Source organism: Ischnura elegans, chromosome X (assembly GCF_921293095.1).
Source record: "Ischnura elegans chromosome X, ioIscEleg1.1, whole genome shotgun sequence".
Taxonomy (NCBI): Eukaryota; Metazoa; Arthropoda; class Insecta; order Odonata; family Coenagrionidae; genus Ischnura; species Ischnura elegans.
The window spans coordinates 80,972,463-80,989,476 of NC_060259.1; the positions used below are offsets into that span (position 1 = coordinate 80,972,463).

General features: G+C 39.0%; 1 protein-coding gene across 2 annotated transcripts in view; it reads right to left on the reverse strand.

Annotated features, from left to right (window-relative positions):
- Positions 1-10,681: 10,681 nt before the first annotated feature.
- Positions 10,682-17,014, reverse strand: part of LOC124170540 (potassium voltage-gated channel protein Shal) — a 540,815-nt gene continuing 534,482 nt past the window's right edge. For both annotated transcript variants that reach the window (XM_046549335.1, XM_046549334.1), the window contains one exon: positions 10,682-15,018. In XM_046549335.1, the coding sequence (XP_046405291.1) occupies positions 14,476-15,018 (543 nt within the window). In that variant the 3' untranslated portion in view covers positions 10,682-14,475. The remainder of the gene's footprint in view (positions 15,019-17,014) is intronic.

Below are 17,014 nucleotides of genomic sequence, written 5' to 3' on the forward strand. Positions count from 1 at the left end.
GTTATCATTTCGTTGGCTATTAATATCCTCATCCAGTATGGCCTGTGGAAGAGGTACTCGGTAATATAGAGCCATATTGTGCAATACGGCACAGCAATTAATGATTTGACCTGAAAGTAAATGATAGATCTAAGTTTTCCCATGTTGCAATTATATTTCCAACAATTATGTATTGTATCACAATGCAGATATCTAACCTGCTTTATCTGGTGAATAGTGAAGGGTGCGATCACGTCGCAAACACCTAAACCATCCCCTCCATACTCCAATGCAGCGCTCCACACAATTCCTGGCTAGGATGATAGCAGCATTATATCGTGCCTCTGGACTCCCCTCCGGGGGATCATGCACGGGCGTCATTAGCCACGGCTCCTGGGGGTATCCAGAGTCCCCTATAACATTTGACATTCACAAGCATTATATTTTAATAATTAAAACAAATTGAACTCACAATGACCGGGGAAATAATAATAAATTTCATAGTGTGAACCAACCAATTAGCCAGCTGCTGGAACCACCTAGCCAGTATGTTGTTCTCATGTACTCCCGCAGCCGGGATGTGCGCCATACGTGGGAGTCATGGGATCTCCCTCCACGTTGCGCATTTAATGCCAGAATTCTTAAATCATTATCACACACCTGTCAATAAACATATGGTAATCTGGGCTGTTGTATAAAGTTAGACATGTTACACATTTTTAAAGCTTCTCATTGGATATAATACATAACAACATTGGAGGAAACTATATCCATTCATACTCACTACTTGCACATTCTTGCTGTGAAAATGTTTTCTGTTAAGGTAAATGTGCTCCCGGGCTGCATTAGGTGGGACTATGGCAATATGTGTCCCATCTAGGGCTCCAATAACCCCTGGTAAGTTGCTTTTTTCCATGAACCTTGAAAGTACATTTACAAAATTGTAACATGGAAATTTCATTTATATTAAAATGAAATTACTAATTTATGTTATTGTGAGGGCTTTGATGAAATCATATTAGTGAGATGGTTTAGTTCTCAGGATATATTAACTTATTGTATCTAGGTTTCAATAAATATGATCAATAAGTCAGCACTAACTTTAAGTTCAAATTCTTCTTCCAGAAAATCAAGATATTATAAGATAATTTATATTACCTTCTTTTTATTCGATTCCTTTCCCGGTCTGTGGTGGGAAATTTTATCCATTCATTTAATAATAGGTTGCTTATTGCTCTCGTTACCACGCATATACTCTTGCAAACCTCCGCTTGGCTAATGCAATTTAAATAATCCTGGCCAATTCTCCGCTGATAGCTACCACTTGCACAAAAATTCAGACAGCACAGAATCTGAGGGAAATAAAATAAATGGTCACTACTATATTCTACGCATTTCTTTGAAGATAATTAATTGTGACTGCATATGATTACTTTACTCGTGTTGCTTGGCCTTACTAATATAAATTCATATCACTTTACACGCATATATATATGACTCACATTTGCATTAATTTAATGAAAACACTTTTGAGATTCAACATCATCTGCCGATGATTTCTTCATGCATTTGCCTCTTTGCATCAATTATATATTTTTATAAATCTTTTCCGCATTAATTATATTTAAGTATCATTTTTCTCAAAAATTAAAATCCAGATTACTCACCCGTATACTATTGGGAATTCTTGTTCTTCTTCGTGGCTGTTGCAAATTGGGGCTTATTGCCTCAATCAATCGCCTCGCGCCTTCGTGAGGAAGCCTATATAGCCTTATGAGTTCTTCCTCTGCTATATCAAAAGGATTCATTGAATCTCGTAATCTCCTCCTGGTGATTACAAGATTCTGTCTTCCCTCGCGCTCCATTTCTTCCGCAATCATCACCGCAGCTATCAGTCTAGCAGCCATTTTAATATTTCTAACAATTCCGTTGTTGATTCCGTGGCTTTTTGTTACGTGGATTGTTTCGATTCGACCGAAATTAAAATATCGGAATTTTGCGTTATGCAATCGCATTGTTAAATTCCGCGCGGAATCTTTCCAATATGGCGGCGATTCCACAGCGGAATTCTTGAGCGGAAAGTTACGCAATCGACCCCCTGGAGTTCGTATTTCACGCTTTTAGATTTTTAAATGAGGATATCTATTTTTCGCGATTAAATGAAAAGTGAAAATTTTCAAGCGCGCGAAAACGGACGGGTAAGTATGACTGCCGGGAAAACTCCGTATGACGTCATTCTGATTCCGGCTACCACCGTGTGAGGCCACCTTGGTGCGAGGCTATGAGCGCCGATACGATGCAGGCTGCTAGCAGGTAGCGCTTGGCTTAAATAAGGATTATTAATACCCTATCAAACGAAGAAATCTTTCCGACCTTAGGCAGTTTTAATAGGTGATTATTAAGACATGTTTCCCTGAGCTCCGTGCCACATGCATGCATTAGTTATCTCAGACGATGTAAAACTCCTGACTACTTGTATAGCATCTAGGTCCCAGTGACGTCAAGTGGAGTGGCATCGCATGTACTCGTAAGAAAATAATAATCATCTTACATGCTGCGCTTTTACTATTCAAATATGGGTATTTTACTGTGTACGCCGTATTGTTTCAGAGAGGCCCCTGATTGGTCTACAGCAAAAATAACATTTGATTCGGATTTAAGAGTTAAAAAACATTCTTAGCGGAAAAAATCATGGATTTGCATTAAATGATAACGGAGATATTAGCGCTAACAAGCTTTGTACGATGTCCGCCTATTGTGCGTCGGGACTATGAGTCCGTAAAATCAACACTCGGAGTACGGATCTCGGGTCCCTGGAGAACCGAGAAATACATTTTTGTAAATAATTCTTTCAAATTCTTTTGCCATCATTGATGATATACGTATTCCTAGAGAAAAATTTTTGGAGTGTACCAAATAATGTGTGCCTAAATTGAAATTGCAGGCAGGGGTGGTCTGGCGAGGTCACCTGATCGGCAATCGCCGTGTTTCGGGGCTCCCCTTACAACGCTTTCGTCTATCGTGAAGCGCATATGAGATGCGTAATAAAAGAAAGACTCAGATTACTTGAGCCAAATTATTTTGCTATTTTAAAATTTTACGTTTTCTTTGGTTGCTTTATTACAACATGCTCAGCGTAAAAAGATTACATAAAAATAAATGAAAATACGTTTTCAGAAGATAAAAGAGAACCTGATGATTTTTTGAAAGAGTTAGGTATTCGAATTGGCTATTTTAGAGTTTTTTTTTATTTTAGTGTAGTTTCAAGGAACAAGTTCACTAAATAGATAGTGGAACAATATTCATTTTTAAATTGTATAGGCTGTGAGATTCTCTCTTTTCATAGCATATTTTCTAACGAAGTTGCTATTTTTATCTAGTTTTTAAGGGGCAGAATAGCGTAAAAATCCATTTCCGGGCATGCAATTTCCTTAAACTTTCGGGAGGATGCCCGCGGTTTCCCACGGTAAGGAGGGCACCAACATGAGCCCCAGAAGAGAGCACCAACATAGCTCCACAGATCGCACCTTTCTTAGAGACCATATTCAAGAAGTCACTCTCCGAAGGGAAGTTACCGCTAGACTGGAAAATTGCAAGCGTTACACCCATATTCAAAAAGGGAAACAGACATGACCCAGGCAACTACCGTCCGATTTCATTAACATCGATTATAGGTAAGATACTTGAGCATATCATCGTTAGCAATATCATGACTTTCTTGGACAGATTTAACTTCCTCCATGACAGTCAGCATGGATTCCGAAAAGGTAGATCATGCGAAACACAGCTCGCGCTCTTTCTTCACGACGTTATAAAATCTGGTGAATCGAAAAGACAAGTTGACGCACTATTTCTAGATTTTAAGAAAGCTTTCGACACTGTACCTCACAACAAACTTTTATACAAATTACAGTCATGCGGATTTAACGAAACAGTTGTAAACTGGATACGCGACTTTCTCAGTGATCGTAAACAAAAATTAGTTCTTGACGGAAGTCCCGAAGTAAACGCTAGTCCCAACTTCGTTAGAGCAATTCATTTTTTTTAGCTGTAAACGGTTGGTGTCCTAACACCCCCTGCCACACGTCTTTAGGCGGCTTGCGGGGTATTATGTAGATGTATATGTAGAAGAGAGTCCCTAATAACCCCGCACTACCCCTGATTGTAGTGATCCTCGATCTGTTGTACACTGAGGGTTTACCGTGACCCAGCTCCGTACTCTACGTTGTGCATTTTTTCATCGCTGTTATGACGGGAGCATTTCCAAGTCCATATAAATTCCGCTCACTCGGCACGTCCCAGAAAGACATTTTGATTGTTCTAGATGTCTAGAGGCCTCGATTTTCAGTTTTCTCGATGCTTGCCTGCCATTGGCGTGCCGTAATTGATACCTAATATATATAAAAATAACTCAGAACGCTGCATTAATACATTTTAATTATTCTATAAGTCTATAGACTTCGATTTTCAGTTTTCTCGATGTGTGCCTGCCAATGACGAGCCGTAATTGATACTTAATATATTTAAATATAACTAAGTACGCCGCATTAATACATTTTGATTGTTATGGTCTTCTAGAGGCCAAGATTTTCAGTTTTCTCGATACGTGACTGATACGTAATTGATACTGTACATATTTTTAAATAACTAAGCACGCCACTGTAGTACATTTTAATTGCTTAAGAAGTATAGAATCTCCAATTTTCAGTGTTAGCGATAAGTGTCAGCCATTGGTATGCCTTAATTGACACTATGTAAATTTGAAAATTACTCAGCGCACCGCAGTACGACATTTCATTGTTTAAGACGCCTAGAGGCCTCGCATTTCAGTTTTCTCGATGTGTATCTGCCATTTACGTCGTTGTATTCTATATATTGTGGTTGTTCTAGACGTCTAGAAGCCTCCTTTTAAGTTTTGTGGATGTGCCTACGCCGTTCACATCGCTGTTTACCTCAACAAAATAATTGGAATATAATTTTTGACTGTGTGTGGGCCTAGTTATTTTTAAAAAATCCCCACTAATCACTCACTGCCTTATATCCAGGCCCGTGCAGGACCCCTTCTTAGGGCGGTGGACGGCCATGGCCAGAGGGCGCCAGTACTATGTAGGAGGGGCGCAGCTAGGAATTAAGGCTACGGGGGTTTCAGGCGCAACTACTACTGGGGGACTTGGGGTATTATCCTCACACTATTCTATAAGCAATATTAATCCAATTAAGTACAATAGATTTAACTTAAGAATTTTTATGAGCTATGGGGGGGTTTTATCCCCCAAAATCCACCCCCCCCCAATGCGCCACTGCTATGCAGGAGTGGTCCACCGGGGGTCGCCAACGATCTCCTGGCTGAAGAGCGCATCGGGATACGTCCCGGTGTCTCGACGGCCCAGCACTGGCCTGCTTCTATCCACTTAGTTCCCCAGTTTATACATTTATATTTATAATCTAGAAAAATACCTCAATTCCCTTTGGATAATATTAATGAGTCCTTGGTCAGTATCTCTCCTTTGTTGGCATTCTCTCGTCCATACTCATCGACGCCGTTGTTCATTTTATTGCCGATGATCCTTGTCCAATATAAATTCTGCCACAGCCAAATGCAGTGTATGCCAATACATACCATTCGTAGTGACACCTCTTAATTTGAATGATATATAATCAACCGAGTAAATAGATATTTCGAGACAGTGGCGCAGCGAGGGGGTTTTGGGGGATAAAATCCCCTCCCCAGAGCTCAGAGAAATTTTGAAGTAATACATTTAACTTATTTAGATTAATGTTACTCATAGAATAATATAAGGATTATAAAAATATCCCTCAGAAGGCCATAAAATTCTACATTTATCTTAAATTTTTTCTCGGGGAGGGCCCCCGCACCTCCCGCTTCCCCTGGTGGTTATGTCATACCGCCTAACTCCCCAGTATTAGTTGTGCCTAAACCCCCCCCCCAGCCTTAAATCCAAGCTGCGCCCCTGTTTCGAGATGCAGGTCGTATGATAACGAGCCGTGAGATTGGCAATGGTGCGAAAAAGCGATCGTGTTTTTCAGAGGTATGATAGATCGAGGGATCATTTCTTCAGACCGCGAAAAGCTATCGCAGGAAATATATCTCAGAGAGATGGAATAAATGATCGTGTGATTCAGGCTTTACCCTCCTGTTTGACTCCAGAGATTCTAGCCCCGTCGTCCTCATCAGCGACGCAAGGCTCTTCCATCCCGAGCCGAAGTTCTTGTGCGTTTTTCGTCAATCCTCGAGATTTTTTTTTCTCAGAAATTCAAGGATCCTTAAGTGTGCCTTTACATGCGTCACCCAGCGCACATTAAAATTGGTTTACAAAAGTCGCCACTCGCGTCACTTACGAACAAATACATCTGAATTTCACGGGAAAATAAGGTATAATTACGGAAGTTAACCGAAATTTATAAGCGTGACGATGTGATCTAACAAATCCATAGCTTTTCAATTCTATGCTTCGCAATTACAAGCATTATACTGCAAAATATTGGGAAAAAATTAGTTAACAATGCACTCATCACCGCACTGCGGACATTTTTGAAAACCGATTAAAATGCGGCCAAAGTGGCAACAGAAATCAGCCTTCTATGGGATGAAATTAGGTCTCCCATATACATTCCTCTTTCCCTCCCCATTCATTCAGCCGGCGAGTGGAGCATGGATGTACGCAGACCTCGGGAAAATATAGCGCCATTGTATTGGTTAAGTTCCTCAAGCTCACGCCCTCGAATTCACTGAATATTTTGGATTGGAACGTGTTGGAGGAATAGGGTTGTTTCCTATTATTTTTTATTGCATAAATCGAAAGATTATTACCCCTGGAGTACGTATTTCACGCTTTTAGATTTTTTAATTACGATATCTATTTTTCGCGATTAAATGAAAAGTGAAATTTTCAAGCGCGCGAAAACGCGACGGCTAAGTATGAATGCTGGGAAAACCCCGTGTGACGTCATTCTGGTTCCCGCTGTCGCCGGGTGAGGTGACCTTGGGGCGAGGCTTTGAGCGCTGATACGATGCAGGCTGCTAGCAGGTAGCAGAGTACCCTACTAGTAGGTAGCAGAGTACCCTGATAGCAGGTAGCGCTTGGCTTATATAAGGATTATTAATACCCAATCAAACGAAGAAAACTTTCCGACCTTAGGCAGTTTTAATAGGTGATTATTGAGAGATGTTTCCCTGAGCTCTGTGCCTCATGCATGCATTGGTAATCCCAGACGATGTTAAACTCCTATCTACTCGTATAGAAACTAGGTTCCTGTGACGTCACGTGGAGTGGCATCGCATGGGCGCCAATCTGGCCTTTTTCAAATGCGGTTAAAATTGACCATGGCCATTCGTCTAAACTGGGGTTTCTAAAACCAAATAATTTGTATATTATGAATACACTAATGGTGGGTAACCAATCGCAACCAATGCCTTTCGTTTTCTTTGATGAAGGAAACTACCCTATGAGCGAAAGGAGTGGAGGGAAGGGTGAGCACATAGCCGCAGAATGGTAACATTGCGTCTCAGCGTAGAAACAGGATCCTAATCGGAATCGGATGATTCAACTCAAGGCATCCGATGAGTTGTTATCATGGAAAAATTATTAGAGCAGTAATAACACTATCCCTGATACGAATTTTTGAACGTCCATAAAAAAATCAATTTATATGGATACAACATCTAAACAGATAAATCAAAATACGAGGGCCGTTTTTTTCAACCTTTGATGGGTCATTAAGAGAAGACGAAGTGATTGATTAAAAATTATTTCATTGTTAAATGCTGAGCTCACTTGTGGCGTCTGTAGCGTCCCGGGGCCCACGCGAGTGAGACCTGCCAGACAACACGGAGCTGTGATTGAATCCGCGACCATCGGTTCGCCTATTGTCTGAGTGCGGCAAACTTGTATTTGTGTCCTCAATAAATGGATACGTTGTTCATAGTTACATAGGGCGTAGTCAGTTATTCCGCAGTATGATATTTTTCCTTGCGTTAATATTGTTTTGCCGAATTGTCTGTATGTTAACGGAAGTTTGCAACGAGTGAATCTTTTGTATTTCTTTTCATTTTTTCTTTTCTGTTATGAATGTAATGTCACGCTGAACGTGTATAAGTTGTACAATAATCTTCTCAAACATATTCTTGGCTCAAACATATTGTTGCTGAAAATTGAGTTTAAAATTGTGTTAAATTAGAATGTTATACCAATCCGTCATTTATTTTTTTGAAAATATTGTTTGTGTGACACTATTGTCATAATAAATTGTCGCCTTAATTTCTTGTAATAATTAGTCAGTTATATCGCAGTATTTTTCCTTTCGTTAATATTGTTTTGCCGAATTGTCTGTAAGTTAACGGCGGTCTACAACGAGTGAATATTTTGTATTTCTTTTCTTTTTTTCTTTTCTTTTATGATTGTAATGTCATGCTGAACTTGTAAAAATTGTAGAATAATTTTCTCATGGGCCACAAGGCCCACGAAATAAACGAATTTATTATTATTATTATTATTATTACTATTATTATTTCGCTCGAGATAACCCTCAAAGACCCTAAAGTGGACTTTCGACATAATCGTTACGGCGATTGAGGAATTGGTTGTACCTATAGACAAGCTTTACTATGCCTTTGGTTTTGGGGGTAACACCCCCCCCCCTCAGAGCTCAGAATTTTTTTTTTAAGTTTAATCCATTTTACTTTACTGTTTTGATAATACTAATAGAATAGTGTAAGGATTAATAAAATACCCCTCAGAAAGCCGTAAAACTCACCATTTTGAGCCGTTTATCTTAAAATTCCGCAATTTATTAATCTCGCACCTACCGCTTATTCTGGTGGGTATTCCATACCCCCACACACCCCGGTATTAGTTGCACCTGAACCCCCCCAGCCTCAATTCCTAGCTGCGCCCCTGTTGTCATGTATCAGAACACTTCCAGAAGTCTCATGTCTCTTCTTTTCTTTTGAATAGAAATGGACGTAATGTTTCACACACTAGCCACGGTGCATTAAAGAAAAATTCTCTTTTATCGGCATATAGGCCAAGACATGTCAATGCTGAAGCCATTCGACGAATTTTCTGGCTGTCCCTCCGCTGTGCACACTTGGTGGGAGAATCAGTCGAGGCAGTGTAGTTGACGAGATTGCTACTAGCCTTAAACTGACATCTTGCGGTCAGAAATTACTTGAGCATGTGGTGCGAAGGACGCGAAATTGCCCTACCTGCGCAGTGCCCGCCTGTCGCTTGTATGGTGTTTTTGATGAGCAGGCGGAGGTTGAAAAAACCGCTCTCGTAATATTAATTGATGACTGACATACTGCATATTAACATGAAATGCAATTTCTTGTGTGAAATTCTTAGGCAATCGAGATTTCATGTTAAACCCCTCAGTGCCTAGCGTAGGCTAGAGCCGATGCAGATTTTTCCTATGCAAGAGAACAAAAACAGTCATATCCAATGTAGGGGATTTGAACTGAGTGTATCCCAAGAGATGAACTCAGGCATGTCACACTAGGGTGGTCCTTATTTTTAAAGTTTTCGAATTTGTTTTGGAACGCCCCTCAGTTTTGTTCCATTTGCTGAGAAAATAAATCGTGAAAATTATTTTTGCAATCGAATACCGGGAAAACATGCCGCATTGCACTTAAAGTTTTGAAACTTTGGTATTTTTGGGTGTTTTTCGGACGTAAATGAAGATTATGTCACTCTCGGATTATTCTATCATTAGTAGTTCTACATCAAGGAGTATAATTCACTAAAATAATAGAAAAATTTTACATCAGTCAAATTAGCTGGAAATTCATTTAGAAATTTCCATTGAGTTGGGTCATGGGAAAAGGCCATAGGTCTATTTTAATTACGTAATTACTACGTTGCAGATAGTTGCAGGTGCGTTGCAATGCACCCGGAATAGCGCTTCGAGTGAGGAAAGTTATAATTCGCTATGTTTCTCATGCAAGATTAAATGAAAGACTTAGCAGAAAATACTTTCTCATCATAAATTAAGCTTACAGCGGAATGCTCTATTTATATCCCTGCAGGAATATTTTCAATGCCCCAAGCCTTCTCATAGAGGGAGCTAAAAATATATACTTCTGGCAATTGCTTATTCTCTTCAAATGACAAAGAAGTGCAAATAAAGCATCATTTTATGAGTCATTTTTTGCCTCAGAAATTTTGAACTTAAAAATTACAAGCCCTCCAAACTATTGGAGACGTAATTATTACATTGCAGCCATGTTGCAAAGCGACTTGAATGACGCTGCAACCTTGCACAATCCTGTCTGCAATGTTGTTGCAACTTGTTGTGTTTGCTGGGAATTTATTATCCCATTACCACATTTACTCAAACTAATCAAAATATGCATAAGGATACTTTCTATGCTTTTGCATATTGAGTCAATCAACATTTTTACTGAAGGAGCATTTTAATAGCCGCAATAAGTATATGTATTCATATTTAACAGAAAATGAGCAATGATATAAAATTGAGGTTATCTTTCAATAAAAATGAATATTACTCTACAGTTTCCACAATATGTATTCATATTTAACATAAAATGAGCAATAATATAAAATTGAGGTTATCTTTAAATAAGAAAGAATACTACTCTACAGTCTCCACCATTAATCTAAGAATTCCTTGACCAACTGTAAAGAGTAGTCTTCAGCAGATATAAAATAAGAAAAGACACACATAGTGATGGGTAATGGTTTAATACTTTGAAGAAAATATTTACATTTACCAAGAAGCAAAATTTTATATGAATATGAACCATTCCATTTGAGAACTCTGAGAGAGTCATTTCAAATTTTAATGTTAACTTTTCAATTTTGCATACATGGTTATTTTTCTTTCACTTGGTGAGCCAGGTATGAGTACGGAGAAGGATGTGAGACTTTTTAAGAGGAAGAATGGACACGATTCAAATGACCCTCCTCGCTAATTGCATGCACCCCAATGTGGCCTGAGTCACAGGGATGCAACAAGAGAGGGAATTAGGAAGTAACAACTGGGGAGAACATGGTGGTATGCCAAGCGTGAACTGGACTCCACTACAGCAGCTGCCCAATAAATTTACGTTAGGTCCAAGGGCAGAAACAATGCCACCCAGCTCCCCATTGTCATGTCTTTGACTACACACCTATGAGGAAATAATCAGAGCATAGGATTCACATTTGGTAACACAATTGGAGCTTTTTCCAATGTGACAAATAAAGGAAATCCAACCAGTCTCCAATCAAGTTAAAAAATTATCACAAAAAATTCAATAAGCGGAGTGTGAAAATAATCTCCAACAATTTTCTCTAAGGATATAGAGGGGCTTATTAATTAATAATTAATTCTTAAATGATTATCCAAAAGTAACCAGTTCACACCAAGAGTCTTCATAAACACAAAGCTTGTTTTCCTCTCTTGCATTGCCAATGTCCTAATAAAAGATTAGATTATCATGAATAAAACCTTGATAATATTAAGAAGAAGCCTTCTCATTTTGGGGTTCATCTCACATGCATGCGCACTCAAAAGGACTGCACAACCACTAGATTGGTCAATTGCTGGTCAATTATTGATGCCCTTTCGTGGTATCTGTAACTTTTTCGACTCACCAAAACCCCATAACTTCGAGTATATTGGTGAAGTGGTAAACATTTGGGTGGGGAAGGGTTTCTACGAGGCTGTGACTTGGGCTAGCACCTCATTAGGGACACTATCAGCAATACATGTCAGTTTCACATGACACTCACAACTCATGATCACAGTGGAAACCATGAGAGGGGTTGGAATGCATTCCATGGGTTGGTGCTCAAATGCAGACTTATAAACTTGTTTGGGGGTAAACCACATCCCACATAACTGTCCCCGGAGCAGACAAGGAGCTTCAAACTCACAATGGTATGTGACAGAACATACTCAAGTCAGATCATGCCTGTAATAGCATAGATGCAGTGCCTTAGGCCAACCCCAAACACTTGATTAAGCTAAAGAGAAAGACCAGAAGATCGGAAAATAAGTAATGTAGTAACAATTAATTTAACACAGATTAGAATAATATTTGCTTAAGCTCCCACTTACGATAAACATGAAAGAATCTGACAACATTGAAACTTCATAATATTCTCTTTTCCACCAAACCTGTCACCATTTGCTAATTTTTAAGATTACACATTGAAAGTTTGCTGTACAAGAGAAAGGTTTTTTTAACATTTTTTTTCAGATCTACAAATACAAATTTGATTGATGTCCCACAAAAATGAATTGCAAGGAGTAGTATACCCTATGGAGGCCACTTCGCTAATTTGGTACACTGTACCCTTAAGAAACAAATGTAAAAAAAATCATATAAAAATGATTGCAACCACTATGAGATTTAACATGACCGTGCAATTGGTGGCATTGCAAAATAAATCAAATTGCTCTAGAGTCTACCTGTCTCAAACCACTCACATAAGTGATGCGGGCTACCAAGATAATAACGGTCAAAACATGTTTCTGGCTTCATTTAGAAATGAGACATGACTGATCCGGAGCAAGAGAAAGTGCAATAATACGCTTGAACACATTTTTTTCAAAGATGCAGCCATCCTACTCTCTTCTCAGTTGGTCTCACACCAGAAGTCTGACTCAATTAAAATAGTGGATGTGTCACCATTTTGTGAAGAGCACACACAATTTATTTACCATGAAACATTTCTCTATGTCCTCATGGCGAAAATACTACTATTCCAGAATAACCAGACCTCAACTGACTGATTGTTTCTTCAGTTAGAATAAAATATTTCTGTCAGCTTAACATGAGTGAGAGTGTAAGCAGGGCAATTTCATCTGCAGTTATTAATGCCATGCAAGTTATCACTTTTTTGATGAATTACTTCATTTCAAAACTTACCCATCACTTGATCTCATCTCTAGATCCTTCTTGAATGCAAGCTTTTTTTCATCTCACTCTCACACTATAACTACAGCCTTTCAAAATCCTGTGCCCTTAAGATACTAATAAATTTACTTAGATTTTAAAACGTCAATTGATATTCAATTATTATAAAAACCGTTTTAGGTGAGTGGGATCAACCATGGTTTCATTTCGTACTGAATCATATCTAACCCTCCAGGGAGAAAAGGGTAGTCTGCATACCACAGAAATAAGGTCATAAACTGGGTATAGAGGGGTTGTAAAGGGGTAACAGGTGAGTTGGGTAAAGAAATGCAGCTGTTATAAAAATGACAAGGGTTACATTTAAGAAAACACAAGTGCTGCCAACTTCAGTCCAAGTAGAAGTTCTCCCAAAACTTAAAAATAATTTGTATTCGATTTCCTGTAACACTTCTTGAATCTCCTATTAAATATACAGATGTTAAACACCATGGTTTACAAGGTGATGGGCACCAAAGGAAAATGGATCGACAAATATCTTTACCCTCAAAGATTGAGGATAAATTTTAAAAATATATCACACAAAAACTTTGTTGCAACACACTCTAAGTTTTAGAAGTGGATTAAAATTCTCGTTGAATTTCAGAGCCAAAAGTGACATCCACTGCCAAAAACTGCCTTAGGAAAAATTTTTTATGCAGAGTTCGCATGCTCTGGTTTGTTGCCAATGATAAATGGCTGGACTGCTCCTCTCCTATCACAAAGGTGGCCTCAAAGGCACTTTCACCCATTAGCTGACACATATATTTGAGGAAAACAAGTGGCTTCAGAGTCAAAATATTTCTTCCAGTGAAGGATGTCAAATCCTATGTTCCACAAAAAGGAAATTGCTCTTGCTCTAATGTTTTAATTTTCACTGCCTAGAGCATGTTAGGAAAAAGGATCTGTAAGCCCTACTTCCAAACACTACCAACAGATAATGGGAACCTCTCTCAGCAAATTTTTAACGAACATAGTTTGAAATTCTTAGAATTCCTTTAATGTGAAGACAAAGAGGAATCCTGAGGATATCCTTTGCATTCAATGCAATTTTCTCGGAAGACAGGGCTCAAGTAAAATAAAAAAGAACAAAATTAAGAAAAAAACGAGCCATTTTTTTTCAGCTGGCTGTCATTAACGTTTCATTTTGATTGTGACATTATTTTAAAATTTTCACTCTACAGAGCTTATTTTTAGAAGCTTTCATTAACAAATGGTCATGAAAACCATTCCTGAACGAGAGTAAAACATATTAAACTCTTTGGACTCCAGCTCTCACCCTCACTCAAGTGTCCCAACCTATCTGGTCAACGCATTAGGGCACAATATGGGTGACGATATAGAGACTGGCCAAACCTTCATGGGAAAGACGAGGGAAAAGATCCCATGGGTAAAGGAGCTAAGGGCAGAGCCAAACGGATCGGGAGATGTGCATCACATCCCCCCAAAACACCCCAACATTGGTTGTGGTACCTCCAAAAAGACGGAGACGGGAGTCTTAGTTGGCTTTTGGTGGGTGGCACGGTAGCCTGCTCCTACACATCCCTAACCCCTGGCCGACTTCCATCTGATTCCCTTCACAATGTGGATATTCTGACGACTCCCTGCTGTGACTCCACCTGTTGGTGTTGCTGATGGTGCGGCTGTTGCTGTGGGTGGGGCACAACGTGGTCGGGGTGCGACCCGGGGGAAGTGGCGGGCGAAGCGGCAGGTGACGCCACCGGAGACACGGGCTCTATCTCGGAGCCCGGGTAGGAAGAAGGCAGGTTGACCACGACGGAAGCAGTGATGGTCGAAGACGTGGTGGAGTTGGGCTTGCCAATGGAGACAAGGGAGGCCGAGCCGCAGGCACCCCCGGACACTCCCCCTGCACCCTCCCGGCTACGCACTCCCTCCGACATGGCCCCCGTTGACGCGCCCCCATAGCCACTGCCCACATTCCCCGAGGTTGAGTGGCCAAAACCCTGGTTGAGGCTCGCTCGAGAGAGGCGATCTGGAGTGGGCTCGCCAGGGGGCGACCGGTTTGGCTGCAGGCGTATTTGAATGTCATTTAATTCTTCCTCATGAGTTGATTCAGGTGTTGCACCCCGTTGGTGCTTCTGAGAGCCTGGTTCGGCACCCTGAGGAAGGAAAGTATAGGTGAGGCATTGGCGTTACTGTACTATGCACTGCCGCCATCCTCCTAAAGGCAGAGCATGCAGGAACATCCTCCCATATGCTCGAGCAAGAGGCCAATTTCTTAAATATGACTGTTTGAATTACTTTGGTTTGCTGTTTGCCATACATTCTTATGCGTTCAAACCCTCAGCAGTATGTTTACCTCTAAATTAAGGAAATGATAGGGAGGAGGGAAAAAATTTGCCTCACTTTTCAATGTTCTTCATTAATTCAAAGGATTTTTTTCCCATTGAAAAATGCACGCTTTAAAACAAGAAATAAAAGGTTATATAGATTCAATGAAAGTTTTTCCATTCATCCTCATGAAAAAAAATGGATTTCTTGCAAAAACAAAAGAGAGCAAATGATTAAGGCATGCTAACTATCTGCAGGCATTATAAAGAATATGTTTTTATGTATATAGCAGTATGCCCAAAGAAGTGCCAAGCCTTTGATGAGTAAATCGAAATAGTATTCAATACATTATCATAAACAGTAAACATGATTACTATCATATTTCAGCAATCAGTCAATAAGGCATTACCTATCAACCCTGAATTGAAGTTCTTCATTCTGCAATTTTACCAATGAATATCATATGCTTTCTCAAAACAAACTAAGGTTAAAGAATCATGCCACCATGAAACTTAGACAAATGTGTATGTAAAGATTATTCTTCCCATTAAAATAGAGTTCATGACATTTTTTATAAGATATTCACATGAAGTAAATTCATCATCTTTGAAGAATATATGGACAACTTTGCAGATAAAAGCTGCTCAAAGACTCATGCATTAATATCTCCTCGATTAAGCACAAGAAATTGGCTCTTCACTTAAAAGGAATATAACATTTATTCAACCATCACCATTACAAAAAATGGGAACCGATAGCACTCTAATTCTTCAGTATTTCCCATTGAAGCAAAAGAAATAGCAATTTAATCTATTGAACGAGGATGAGGATGAGAAACATAAATATAGATTGATATCTATAATATGGGCCACCGTAAGAGGAGAATATAATCATTAAATTTACATGCATTCATTTGAGTAAAAAAGTTGATCTATTCATTAAAAAGTATTCTTATATATTCAGGGAAGAAAGTAACCATAACCCTTGCTTTTTTGTTTTTTTTCTTCACAAAACCTCCTAGAGTAGCTTTGCCATAATATTCAGTTTCAATTTAATAGCAAATAATAAGGCTCTAGAAACTACTTAAAAGTATTACATAATAGTAGAACCATGGAGAGTAAATGTTTTCAATAGCATGTCAAGGAACAAGGAAGAGTACCTGATGTAGCCAAATACAGTATCATTTGTCTCATAAATAAATTGTACATTATATTTGTGTCCCCAAGATGGCTATAATTTGAAGGACAATGAAGATCATAAGGTGTGATATATGTAAGAAATATGTATTCCTTACAAGGAGATATAATTGAAAATTTTATTTATTCGGTGCTGCAACCATATCAAAAATAAAGTTCAGGTCTAAAATTGGACAGTTTTTAATGTCGTGTCATTGAAAACAGTTGGGGACTGGTATTGAACTAACATGGAGCATAGCACCAGTTTTATCAGGTGTCCACAAGTTCCAAATCAGGAACTATACATAGTTCCAAATCTGATTCAGATCAGAAACTTCAATTTTTTGCCTATTTCAGGACTGATCTGTCCAATTTCAGATTTGATTTTAGTTGGGAACTGATTTGAATATACACATGTAGTTGATAGGGAAGTAGCCACTAGCATAAAATTGAGTGTTGGCTTAAGGAGTGAAAACCCACTGAAAAAGCTACTCCTCTTTAACCACAGACGATATGTGCAGAGAAACTAAAATATTGGCTAGGGGTATGTAAAAATTTATCCATGGTTCATTGCTGAATATGCTCTCTGGAAAGTGGAAATCTTCCTCTACAATACATTAGCTGAGCTGATATGTTAGAAAAAAATTTA